This window comes from Bos javanicus, chromosome 17 (genome assembly GCF_032452875.1).
Source record: "Bos javanicus breed banteng chromosome 17, ARS-OSU_banteng_1.0, whole genome shotgun sequence".
Classification (NCBI taxonomy): Eukaryota; Metazoa; Chordata; class Mammalia; order Artiodactyla; family Bovidae; genus Bos; species Bos javanicus.
In genome coordinates this window covers 62004783-62017799 of record NC_083884.1, presented here as the reverse complement: position 1 = coordinate 62017799, position 13017 = coordinate 62004783, and the positions used below count along the sequence as shown (strand labels likewise).

The window sequence follows — 13017 nt, the reverse complement described above, 5'->3', positions numbered from 1 at the left end:
CTACCCACCTCCCTGCTGTGTGACTTGAGTACCTCAATTCACCTCTCTGTGCTTCACTTTTCTCATTTGGAAAATGAGGAAAAGAATAGTCTTCAGCTTGCAGTGCTGCTGGAAGGATTTGTTGAGGAAATTTGGAAAATGAGGAAAAGAATAGTCTTCAGCTTGCAGTGCTGCTGGAAGGATTTGTTGAGGAAATCCACGTGGAGTGCTCACCTCTGTGCCTGGCACATTGTAAGTGCTCAGTAGACACTGGCTACTGGTGTACTGAGACAGCACCGGGAGCCCCTGGATTTGGTTACCTCGCATCATTGCATCATCCTATAAAAACCATTTCTAGGGAAAATGTGGGAAGGGTTGGGGCAGAGGCAGAGGAAGAGAGCGTGCTGTCTTTGCTTTTTCACATGCTGCCTCCCTAAACAGCCCTGTCTGATCAGGGTCACAGTAGGCTCTAGCGCCCACAAGCTGCTTTTGGCTCCTCTGTGGGCTCCCCTGTTGAATGGAACACAGAGAAGCTGCTATTTATAACACAGCGACTAGAGCGCTTTGAGCGGATGGCGGGACCGAGGAGAGATGGCTGTGGGGAGAATCAGCATCAGGTAGCTGCCAGCAGGGCTGGCCAGGGACCTCCTGGACCCTGTGATGCCCAAGTGCCATCCCAGTGGTTCTCACGCCTCTGGTGTCCACAGCTGACAGCCAGCACGTGGAGGGGTGCGCAGGGTCCAACTTCATCTGAGTCCACTGGCAGTGGCTGGAACGGAAACAATAAGGTTTTGTTTGAGGGAAAAAGCAGGAGATGACTTCAGGCTGATGTGTGCATACTAAGTTGCTTCAGTTATGCTCAACTCTTTGCCACCCCATGGACTATAGCCCTCCAGGCTCCTCTGTCCATGGGGATTCTCCAGGCAAGAATACTGGAGGTTGCCATTTCCTTCTCCAGGGGATTTTCCCGACCCAGGGATCAAATCTGTGTCTCTTACATCTCCTGCAGGGATGGCAGGTGGGTTACTACTAACGCCACCTGGGAAGCCCCTCAGGCTGGTGGGAAGTGTCAAAAACAACCCACTTGAGATTGAAGCAGGATGCCCCCACAGATAGAGTCATTATGTGCAGCCTTGTGCTATTCAGAGTGTGTTCTGGGACCAGTAGCATAGTGTGGAATCACTTGGGAGTTTTCTAGAAACACACACCTCAGGCCTCACCCCAGACCTGATGCCTTGGAATCTGCATTTTAACAAGATACCAGTGTGACTTGTATGCACATTAAGTTTGAGAAGGGTTAGCATAACACATGGGCTTCCCTGGTGATTCAAAAGGTAAAGAATCTGCCTGCAATGCAGGAGACCTGGGTTCAGTCCCTGGCACAGGAAGATCCCCCTGGAGAAAGGAACGGCAACCCACTCCAATATTCTTGCCTGGAGAATTTCATAGACAGAGGAGCCTGGCGGGCTACAGTCCATGGGGTTGCAAAGAGTCAGACATGACGGAATGACTAACAGACACACACTCACGCACACACAGTGTAGCACATAAGATACATGGGTTTCAGTTTTAGCTTTGCTACTTCCTAGCTGTGTGACCTTGGGCAAGTAATTTAATTTTAAAGAAAGTGACTCACTTTCTTTACCTGCAAAATGGCTTATTAATAGTACCTCCTAGGGTTGGATGGCAAAGCACTTCATACCATGCCAAGCGTATAATAAGCACTATGTATTCAGTAAGTATAAGCTGCTATTATATGTCACTTGACATTCAATTCAGCTTGCTTTTGCTGATTACATATTTAGGAGGCGGGCTGCATTCATTCATTCATTCATTCATTTGACCATCATGTGTGAACACTCACTGTGGACCAGGCACTGTTCTGGCCCTGAGGACAAGATCCCTGACCCAGGGGAGTTCATAGTCTAGAGATGGACTCACAGTTAATTAATTACTTAATGTAGACAATCCCACAATTACTTATACATGTGGCAAGTGCTATGCAGAAGGGTTGCAATTAGAGTAAATAAAATGGGTAGTCAGAGAAGTTTTCTAAGGGGAGGGGATATTGGAATATGAAATATATATGGAATATGAAGGATAAGGGGGATCTAGACAGGAAAATTGTGTGTGTGTGCGAGAGAGAGAAAGATCACAAAGATGTGCAATGGGCAAAGGCATGTTTCAGGCACAAGGAACAGAATGTACAGAAGCACTGAGGCAGTTAGGAAAACTATAACTCAAAGAAGACCAGGGTAACCAGAGCAGTGTTCTGAAACTTTTGCCAGAATCCCCTGGAGGGGTTGCTAAAGCAGATTGCCAGGCCCTGCCCTCCAGACTCTCTGACTAGATTATTCTGGAGTGGGGCCCAAGAATTTTCATTTCTGACAAATTTCCAGGAGACACTGGTGCTAATGGTCTGGTCATCAGACTTAAAGAACCACTGAACTATAACACTGAAGTAAAACTAAGAGGGAGAAGAAGTTTAGGGTTTTATCCAGGGCCAGACCACATAGGATCACGGAAACCTTGTGGAATGGGAACCAGCTAAAGGTTTTAGGGGGAAGAGGGAGTGCCATGATCAGATTTATGTTTTAGGAATTTCTCCATGGCTGTGGTGGGGAGAACAGACAATAGAAGGAGATGAATGAAGACACAGAGACCGAGAGGTTCCTGCAGTCATCTGGAGGGGACATGTCTGTGGCTTGGCTGCGGTGAAGACAGGGAAGTGGGTGGATTCTGGAAACGTTATGGAGTTAGATACAATAAGATATGGTAGGGTCATTGAAGGTCTGGAGAGTAGGGGCTCAGGAAGACCCTCTAGGTTTCTGGTTGGAGCAAGTTAGTGGATAGTCCTACTGCTTCCTGAGAATGGGAGCAGATTCCCTGGGGATGGAATGAAGAGCAGCCAAGATGAAGAGTTGAGATGAAAGTGCAAGTTTGAGACCCAAGTGAAGACATCGTGTAGACAATCTGGAGTTCAGAAGACAATGTCCCTGGAGGAGGTGACAGGAGAAAAGATTAAAGTTCCTAATCTGAAGTTAGTAGAATAGATAGGCTTTTGGGTACAGGAAAGGGGTTCCATGATGTTCTGAAATATATCAGAATGTGTGTACCTTTTTTCTGGGGAGTGGCCCAATTAGTCATCATCAGATACTCAAGAATATGTGCCCCAGAGAAGGTTAAAGCCATCAGCCAGGTATTGAGGGAGATGCTGGTGGTCCCTGGTCCTGTAAGGTCCATATAACCCTGACTCTGCTTCCAGGCGCCTGGTGGACCGCCTAGAGAACATGAGGAAGAACGTGGCCGGGGACGGGGTGAACCGCTGCATCCTGTGTGGAGAACAGCTGGGGATGCTGGGCTCCGCCTGTGTGGTGTGTGAGGACTGTAAGAAGGTACCGTCTCCCTCCCCTTCCCTGCTTCCCTGCACATCCCATGCAGAGGGCCTAAGCCTGGGGTCCAGCCTTTTGGGGGCCTTTGCTCTTAGGGATGGAGCTTGGGTTGATTCCTTCTAGCATGCTCTTGTGCCTGTTCATGGTTCCTCCCCTAGATGTCATGCTGACCCGTCTGTACCCTTGGAGCTCTGCTTCATACAGTATGACCTTGGGAGAATGAGGCAGAACATGAACTATGGTTGAACCTACAGGTATTCTGGCTCAGCAAGATATTGGTCATCCTAAAGAGCATACTGGGGGACTTCCTGGTAGTCTAGTGGTTAAGACTCAGTGATTCTGCCATGGGAGGGTGCAGGTTCAATCCCTGATTGGGGAACTAAGATCCCATGTGGCCAAAAAAAAAAAAAAAAAAACTGCTGGGCTTATGCCTATACATGTGTACATGGACAGCATACACAGCAAGCTCTACCCTGGGTTACCGTACAAGCCATTTTAGAAAGCCCCTCTCTAGCCAAGTTAGGCCAAGTTAGACTTTGGTCTTCTTAAGCATTCACTCTTTTTTTTTTTTTTCAGATTTCTTGACATGTACTATTTTTAAAGTCTTTATTAAATTTGTTACAATATTGCTTCTGTTTTATGTTTTGGTTTTTTGGCCATGAGACATGTGGGATCTTAGCTTCCCAACCAGGGATCAAACCCACACCTCCTGCATTGGAAGATGAGGTCCTAGCCACTGGACTGGCAGGAAAGCCTCAAGCATTCACTCTTGGGGCTTGTATGCTCTCCACCTTGTACCCTCTGCTCAGGTTGTCTGCACTTGACCATTCCAGGACAGAAACACACTGTCCTTGGGTCCGTCTGATTCCCAGGAAAGGAATTCAAGGGAACAATCCAGCTGGAGAGATCCATAATATCACCTGACTTCTCCTACTTGGGGTCCCAATTAGCATTTAGAATGGAATATTGGGGGAAGGTTATCTACTCCAAAAAACCTGCCTTCTGTAGCCAACTAGATAGTGAGAATTTTGTGACCTGTTTGTTTTGATTGGCAGGAAACTCAGCCAAAAGTATAATGTTCCATCACATAGTCACAACATGTACTCAGATAACTCCCTTCTTTGTAAGGAGTTGAATCTGTAGTCATAGTCTAGGTTGTCTCCAGTTCATTTGGGAAAGAAAGAAGAAATAAAGTAAGAAACAGATAAATAGTCGCTCTTTAAAGAATTATGTCAATGATCTCCCTGGTGTGGATGCTGAAAACTCAGGCCCCACAGAGACTCTTGGAGAATCCCTGCATTGAGGGCTTGGGAATGACTCCAGTTCTTGTTATCAGAAATCAAGACTCAAATTAGAACTTTATTCTAACTGGCCTTGGTCATGGGAGGCAGGTGAGGAACAAGGGAGAATGGGGCTTCATTGCCACCCTTCCCAGCCATTTCTGATTGCCAGCAGTTCCGAGCCTGACATATCTTAAGTGTGCACTGGGCTGTGTTTTGTCTCCAGAATGTCTGCACCAAGTGTGGGGTGGAGACCTCCAACAACCGCCCACACCCTGTGTGGCTCTGCAAAATCTGCATCGAGCAGAGAGAGGTGAGTGGACGGGTCCCATTTGGCTCCTGGAGCCTACTGTGTCGGTGCTCTGAGGACAGGGAGCAGAGTGGAAAATTAGCATTCATCAAGACAGGAGCAATAGTGCTCAGCTGCCATGCCTTCATCTTCTACCTCTCCTCGTCCAGGTGTGGAAGCGCTCTGGAGCATGGTTCTTCAAGGGCTTCCCCAAACAGGTCCTCCCACAGCCTATGCCCATAAAGAAGAACAAGCCCCAGCAGCCAGTCAGTGAGCCTGTGCCCGCTGCCCCTGAGCAGCCCACTCCTGAGCCCAAGCACCCTGCCCGGGCTCCAACTCGAGGTAGGAAAATACAGCTGCTTCTTTCAGGACCAAGGGCAGATCTTGGCTAACTGGTCTACCTGAAGGGTGTCCTGACATCATGTCTGTGTTTCTGCCCAGCTGGTGGATAGCCAGCCAGCCTCTGGGCTTCGGTCTAGAACTCCTATGTCCCTTTCACAACTCACTATGAACCCTTATCAAGAGAGTAGCACAGGGAACTCTCCAGCAATGCCAGGCTCCCAAAAGGCTTTGTTGTCATCCCTGATGGAGTATTTAGAGGTACAGCAGAGATGGAAGTCAAAATTAGGAACTAAGAAAGGCTCCCAGCACCAAAACACACACTGGAGTCCGGAGGACAGGGGATCGGAGGCTTGCTGAAAAGGCCTTATTTTCTCCTGATATTTCTTATATCAATCACCAGCAAATCCAAAACTGGACTAATTAAAAGTGAAAGATGAATAAAAAGGAAATTAGCAAAAAGAAAATTACTGCTACTATGGATATTATCACTATTATCTATTTTTATTAATTATTAAAATGATAATAAAAAGAGTGACAAAACAGTAAAAAAAAAATGTAACCTCAATAGAACACATTTTAATTTAATAAGACCACCAAGACTGACCACATAAAGCTCTTGCAGTACTTTTGATGAAGTGATAAAAACTGGTCTGAACGACAATTCCAGAGTTGAGTGCAGGCAGTACTTCTGAAAGGAATGTTATAGTTGAAGGTCGCCAAAATTGAAGTGCCCAATCATAGGTTCTCAAGGCACCCAGTAACATGTCTGACACTCAGAAGGCACTCAACAAATACTTTTATCCTGGCAAGGCATGAGCAATTTCTGCTCTTTGCAGAGACTCACCAAACTGTCAACATACTCTGTAGCCCTGGGTTTCCATCACTAGAGCATCTTTCTCCCTGGTTAAGCATTACTCCCTCTAAGATGAGAAGACTGCATAGCGTAACTGTCAACATCTTGAGTAGCTGAGCCCAGGAATACCTGAATTTGAATTCCAGCTTTGCAGCCTACAAGTTGTGTTAGCTTGGATGAGTAATCTAACTTCTCTGAAACTCTTTCCTCATCTATAAAATGAGGTTAATAATTCAAGGGGTTATTTTGAAGATTAAATGAGATGCTACAGGCACAGCTTGTTTTATTGCACCTGCTTTATTGCACTTCACAGTAATTGCAGTTTTTCACACACACAAAAATGATTTGTGATCATTTTTTGGTCTTTGATGTTACCATGGCAATTGTTTTGGCATTTTTTAAGCAATGAAATATTTTTAAATTAAGGCATGTACATTTTTTAAGACATAATGATATTTCATACATAATAGATTTAGAATTATGCCCATGATATGAGCTTTCAGTATTCTTTTAACAAGCAATTACTGAACACCTAGTGAGTTCCAGGCTCTGTTCTAAGCCCCAGGGAGTCAGTGAATGAAGCAGATAAAACCCGTGCTTTCATGCAATTAAAGTTTAGTGGGACAAACAGATGCTCAACAAACAGCTAATGCAAATACAATAAATATCAGGTAGTTATAGGTGCCTGGAAGAGAAGTGAAACAGGTAGAGGGGATAGAAGCTTCATGTTGGGCAGAATGGTCAGAGAAGGGCTGTCTGAAGAGATGATACTTGGGGGAAACTGACCAAGGTGGTTAAAAGTGCCCATAAAATCTTTGGGAATATCGCTTGCAAAGGGCTTGAGGTTGGAGCATGCCTGATGAATCCTGGGGAAAATCAAAGTAAGTGAACAAAGCACATTCTAGAAAGAATACAGAACTGATGATCCCAACTCATTTGCAAAGGAAATAATGTGATATTGTAGGCAGTCTCTACATTAGAGGGGAAGTTGGGAGAGGAAATTTTTAATTTTTTTTTTTTTAGCTCTGAGGAATGGTGGACAGACCCTTTTGTGAGCTCCTAAATGATGCCTCTTCAAAAACATCAAATACATACCCCTGGTCAGTTTTTTCTCTCTCTGCAGGTGACACTGAAGACAGGAGGGGCCCAGGTCAGAAGACAGGTGGGTTCTGCCGACTCTGTCTTCTACTCTGGGGACAGGAGTCCTTTCCCCCATTCCTCAGGTGCCCTTTCTGCATTCAATTCATGCTTTCCTTCCAGGCCCTGACATGACTTCTGCTCCTGGGCGAGGAAGCTACGGGCCTCCTGTGCGCAGGGCCTCTGAGGCACGAATGAGCTCCTCTGGCCGGGACTCAGACAGCTGGGACCAGGGCCACGGCATGGCTGCTGGGGACCCCAGCCAGAGCCCAGCAGGTGAGAGAGTTGGGCAAAGCCGGACAGGCTTCCTGGAGGAAGAGAAACAAAAGGAATGGGGAGGACAGTGTTTTATCCGTTTATTCATTGGCCATTGGTAGACATTCAGTGAACACTTGTTGAATGATTGGGTGAGTCGATGGATGGATGAACAAAGATCAAAATGAACAAGCAAACAATAATGCAGGACCCTGAGATAAGACCTGGGGATTAGTTAGTTCCAGCCAGAGGTGGCCAAGTACTTTCTGTTCTGAGCATTCAAGCATCTCTCCTGTGAAAAAGGTTTCAATTCAGGACTTACCTGGTGGTCCAGAGGTTAGGACTCAACACTTTCCATTGCAGGGAGCATGAGTTTGATCCCTGGTCAGGGAACTAAGATCCCACAAGCCACTCAGCATGGGCAAAAATAATAATAATAATAATCAGGATTTCCCTGGTGGTCCAGCGTTTAAGACTCCATGCTTTCAATGCAGGAGACACGGTTTCATCCTGGGTTGGAGAACAAGGATCCCACATGCCACAGGGAAGTCGCTCAGTCGTGTCTGACTCTTTGCGACCCCATGGACTGTAGCCCACCAGGCTCCTCCATCCATGGGATTCTCCAGGCAAGAGTACTGGAGTGGGTTGCCATTTCCTTCTCCACCACATGCCACAGGCTGCAGCCAAAAAAAAAAAAAAAGAGGATTTACTATAAAGCCTACACATTTTTACTTCTGGAAATAAAAGTTATACATTTTTTTTAAAGATGTAAATTCAGGAAAGGTAGGATCCAGCTCAGTGAGGTGAGCGAGGACAAGGCATTCTTCCGGGAATGTCTTAGCTTCTGGGTACCAGGAGCTGCTATGGGTATCATCCACATTTGATCCCCCAGCAGCTCAGCAAGAGGCAGTAGCACCTAAAAGTCTCAGGTAGATTCCAGAGATCAAACACCTGACTTCAAACCCTGGCTCTGCTGCTAACTAATCAGGAGACATTAGGTGGGCTCCTTAACCCTTCTGTGCCTCAGTTTACCCATTTGTAAAATGGAGCTCATAAAGCACCTACCTCACAGGGTGTGAAATTAAATAAGTTATTATAAATAAGCCATCAGCCCATTGTTATCAAGTGGGTAGAGTTATTGCCTGCATGAAGCATCTGAGGTTCAGTGAGGGTGAGTGACCAGCCCAAAGACACATAGCTTATAAAAGAAAAATCTGGGATGCAAAACTAAGTCCTCATGAAGGTAAGAACAGTCTTTCAGGACTTACTTAGCCATCCAGGGGTTAAGACTCAATGCTTTCACTGTAGGAGGGGCACGGGTTTGATCCCTGGTTTGGGAACTAAGATCCCATACGCCACAAGGTGCGACAAGAAAAAAAAAAAAAAAGAAATCTGCTTGACATAAGTACCAAAATAAATTCCGAATTGATTTTTAAAATCTACCAGATTTTGAATGTTTACTACATGCCAGGCACTGTTCTGAGCACTTTGCATGTATTGTATCATTATGTGTCTCCACCACAGCCTTGTGAGCTAGGTACTGTTATCCCATTTGACAGATGAGGAGACTGAGGCCCAGAGAGGACAGGTCATTTGTGCAAAGTCATAGATGTTGGGAGCAACATCACAGAACCTGGGCTTTTCAATACCCATGTTGCTGCTGTGAGTTGCTCAGGGTGATCTAAGTACTGAAAAGATAGAACACACTGAGGGGAGAAGTAGAAGGTCTGAAAGAGCTGAGAATATCAGGGAGCTGCCTCCAGTTCATACCCAGAGGACTATACCTTATGCCAGCTCACCAATCCCAAGCTTCTTCCTGCTTTGACTGCATGTGTGTGCACGTGTCTGTGTGTGTGTGTAACATGACAGGCTCTTTTCTTTCCCCTTCAGGTTTGAGACGGGCCAACTCAGTCCAGGCTTCTAGACCTGCCCCAGCCTCAATGCAGAGCCCGGCACCTCCCCAGCCGGGGCAACCAGGTACCTGCCACCCACTTGCCCACCCAGGTCGTCACTCAGCTGTGACCACAATACCTCCCACCTTTGCTTGCAGAATCCGCTGGGCTTTGTGAAAAGCTACAGCCACTGCCAAACTCTAAACTCTTTCAAGACCCTTAGAATGAGTACTACTAGAATAGAATGAGGCTGGGAGCCCAGCATGGGTGGGAGGGGGTGGGTAGCATCATATCCACCTAAACGCAAGAAGTGACAGTATTTCATCCCCCAGGGTGTCCCACCTTCCAGTACTGTCACTCTGCTCTCAATTCTCACCACATACGTCTACCATCTGCCCTCTTATTTCCTTAACATTTTCTTCAAATTGACCTCCTTTAAAAACATAACTGAGAGAAGTTGTTATCATAAACTCTCTCTCAAGGAAAATTTAAGGACCTTGGACTTTAACAAAAAGGCAAATGTTCTCAGACAGGTATGTGAGATTCAGCAAGAAATAGTGGCAAGAGATTAGTAACATGAGAAAATTTGAGCACATACGGCTTGTATAAAAGAATGGAAATAATTCCTAATAGGTGCATTTAAAAAGCTGTTATTTTAGGTACTTCCCTGGTGGTCCAATGGCTAAGACTCCATGCTCCCAATGCAGGGGAGCTGGGTTCAATCCCTGGTCAGGGAACTAGATCCCACACGCTGCAACCAAGACCTGGTGCAACCAAATAAATAAAATATTTTTAAAATTTTGTTATTTTAAAAGAAACCTACAATAATGGGAAACCAGCATTCCATACCAGAAAAAAAGAGAGTGTATTATTAATAGTTTGCTAGGGCAGTCATGAATATTCATTGGAAGGACTGATGCTGCAGCTGGAGCTCCAATACTTTGGCCACCAGATGTGAGGAGCCAACTCATTGGAAAAGACCTTGATGCTGGGAAAGATTGAAGGCAGGAGGAGAAGGGGACGACAGAGGATGAGATGGCTGGATGGCATCACCACTCAATGGACGTGGGTTTGGGTGACCTCCGGGAGATAGTGAAGTACAGGGAGGCCTGCAGTGCTGCAGTCCATGGAGTCTCAAAGAATAGGACACAACTTAGTGACTAAACAGCACAAAGGGCAGTCATAGCAAGTATCTCAAGCTGGGTGGCTTAGAATAAAGGAAATGTATTGTGGCCCAGTTCTAGAAGCCAAAAGTCCAAAATCAAGGTGTTGCCAGGGTTGGTTCCTTTCATGAGCTGTGAGAGAGAATGTGTCCCATCCTCTCCCCTCGCTTCTGGGAGCCTCAGGCATTCCTTGGCTTGTAGAGGGATCTTCACATCATCCTCCTTCCACGCTTGGGTCCTGTGTGTCCAAATTTCCCCTCGTTATAAGGGAATAGTCATATTGGATTAGGGCCCAGCCTAATGACTGCATCTTAACTTGGTCATCTGCAAAGACCCTTTTCCTAAATATTCACATTCACAGGGACTGGGAGTTTGGACTTGAACATCTTTGGGGGAATGCAATTCAACCTATTGTGGAAGCTATTATAAAAATTAGTATACTGGGTCTTCTCTGGTGGTCTAGTGGTTAGGAGTCTGCCTGCCAATGCAGGGGGACATGGATTTGATCCTTGTTCTGGGAAGATCCCACATGCCATGGGGCAAATAAATCGATGTACCACAACTACTGAGCCTGTGTGCCTAGAGCCCGTGCTCTGCAACGAGAGACACCCAGCAGTAAAAAGCCTGCGTACAGCAATGAAGTAGACCCCACTCACCACAACTAGAGAAAGCTCACACACAGCAACAAGGACCTAGCACAGCCTATATTAACTTATAATTTAATTTATAAATTAAACAAATCTTTAAAAGATTAATGTACTGAAGATAAAAGAGTGCAGTGATATTCTCAGTACACTGGCCTACTGAAGGTTTGGAGCCTGAGGCCTATCCTCTTTTGCTTTTTCAAAAGGGACACTTATAAAGGTTAGAGATGTGTTAAAGAAAAGAGCACCACAGTAAGATTTTTCCCATGATGGGATCAGTATCAAACCAATGGAGCCCAGAATGGCTTTCTCACTGTGTCATTGAATGTTATTATTTCATGCCCCAAACCTGTGGCTCTCTCCCACATCCCAAGCTTTGGAAATGTAGAGAATCCTCTGGACTGGTAATGACCCTGTAATAATGGTGGACACAAAGCATGGACTCGCCTGTTACCTTGCAAGTGATTCTTATTCCATTAGCTCGTTGACCTCATAACAGCCAGCAAAACGTGAAGAGCAGGTATCACCAGCCCCACTGGTGATGGGAGGAAGCGGGGAGGAAGATGAGATTCAGGAGGGAAGGACTGGGGCTTGAAGCTAGGCCTGTCCAGCCCCAGGATCCCTACAGTGGGACTGTTCCTGCACCCCTGGATACCTCTGCACATCATCCACCACCCCTGGGCCTGTGTCTGCACCGTGAAATGAGGAGGGCTTGGAGCAAACCCTCAAATGATGCCGCCTTCTCTGTTCCAAGCTTCTTTCTGTCTTTGCCCCACTCAGGACCCCCAGGAGGCAGCAGACCCAGTCCGGGGCCGACGGGACGCTTTCCAGATCAGAGACCAGGCAAGTGTTCACTTCTTTTTGTGCCTGTGTGGGTGACCACCTCTCTTTCACTAATTGAGAGAGAGAGAGAATGACAGAGACAGAGGTGGAGAGAGAGAGAGCAGGGGCTACCAGACATTGGCCCATACTGCATCCTGAGACCTAGCTGATGATCTCTAAGGGATCCTCCGAATTCTAAAACTCTAGAGAGTCCGTACTAACGTTTGATGGACAGAAAATGACAATACATTCAGTGGTTAAGAGCACAGGCTGCCTGGATTCAAATCACTGTTCTTCACTTCCCAACTGTGTGACCCTAGGTAAGTCACTTAACTTCCCTGAGCCTCAGTTTCCTCATCTCTAAAATGAGAATAACACAAAGACCTACCTCATAGAGTTGTTGTGAGGATTAAGTAAACTGAGACATAGAAAACCTTAGCACGTGGCCTCTGCCCATCACCTGCTGCCCCTGGGCCTGTGTCTACACCTGTGAAGTGGAGGCAGGGCGGCGCTTGGGGCAAACACTCAAGTGATGTCTCCTTCTCTGTTCCAGACTTCTTTCTTTCTTTGCCAAGATCACTCCAAGTGACAGTGATTATTACATGATATGTATGTAACAGCCCCAATCAATACAACGTGTTCACTGCTTGCTAATGCACCAGGTACTGTGCGATGGGCTCAGTTCCTCAGTCGTATCCGACTCTTTGTGACCCTCTGGACTGTAGCCCACCAGGCCCCTCTGTCCTTGGGTTTCTCAGGCAAGAATCCTGGAATGGGTTGCCATTTCCTCCTCCAGGGGATCTTCCTGATCCAGGGATCGAACCCGTGTCTCCTGCATCTCCTGCATTGGCAGGTGGATTCTTTACCACTGAGCCTCCTGTGCATATATTAGAGAAAAAATGTTTAAATGATAGCTATTACTTTGTCAACAAAGGTCCATCTAGTCAAGGCTATGGTTTTTCCAGTGGT

General features: G+C 46.2%; 1 protein-coding gene across 9 annotated transcripts in view; it reads left to right on the top strand.

The window, feature by feature from the left end:
- Positions 1-13017, top strand: part of RPH3A (rabphilin 3A) — a 293375-nt gene that overhangs the window by 259140 nt on the left and 21218 nt on the right. For all 9 annotated transcript variants that reach the window (XM_061384969.1, XM_061384968.1, XM_061384970.1 and 6 more), the window contains 7 exons: positions 3245-3374; positions 4878-4964; positions 5111-5282; positions 7259-7297; positions 7396-7548; positions 9418-9504; positions 12007-12069. In XM_061384969.1, coding sequence (XP_061240953.1) covers positions 3245-3374; positions 4878-4964; positions 5111-5282; positions 7259-7297; positions 7396-7548; positions 9418-9504; positions 12007-12069 — 731 coding nt within the window. The remainder of the gene's footprint in view (positions 1-3244; positions 3375-4877; positions 4965-5110; positions 5283-7258; positions 7298-7395; positions 7549-9417; positions 9505-12006; positions 12070-13017) is intronic.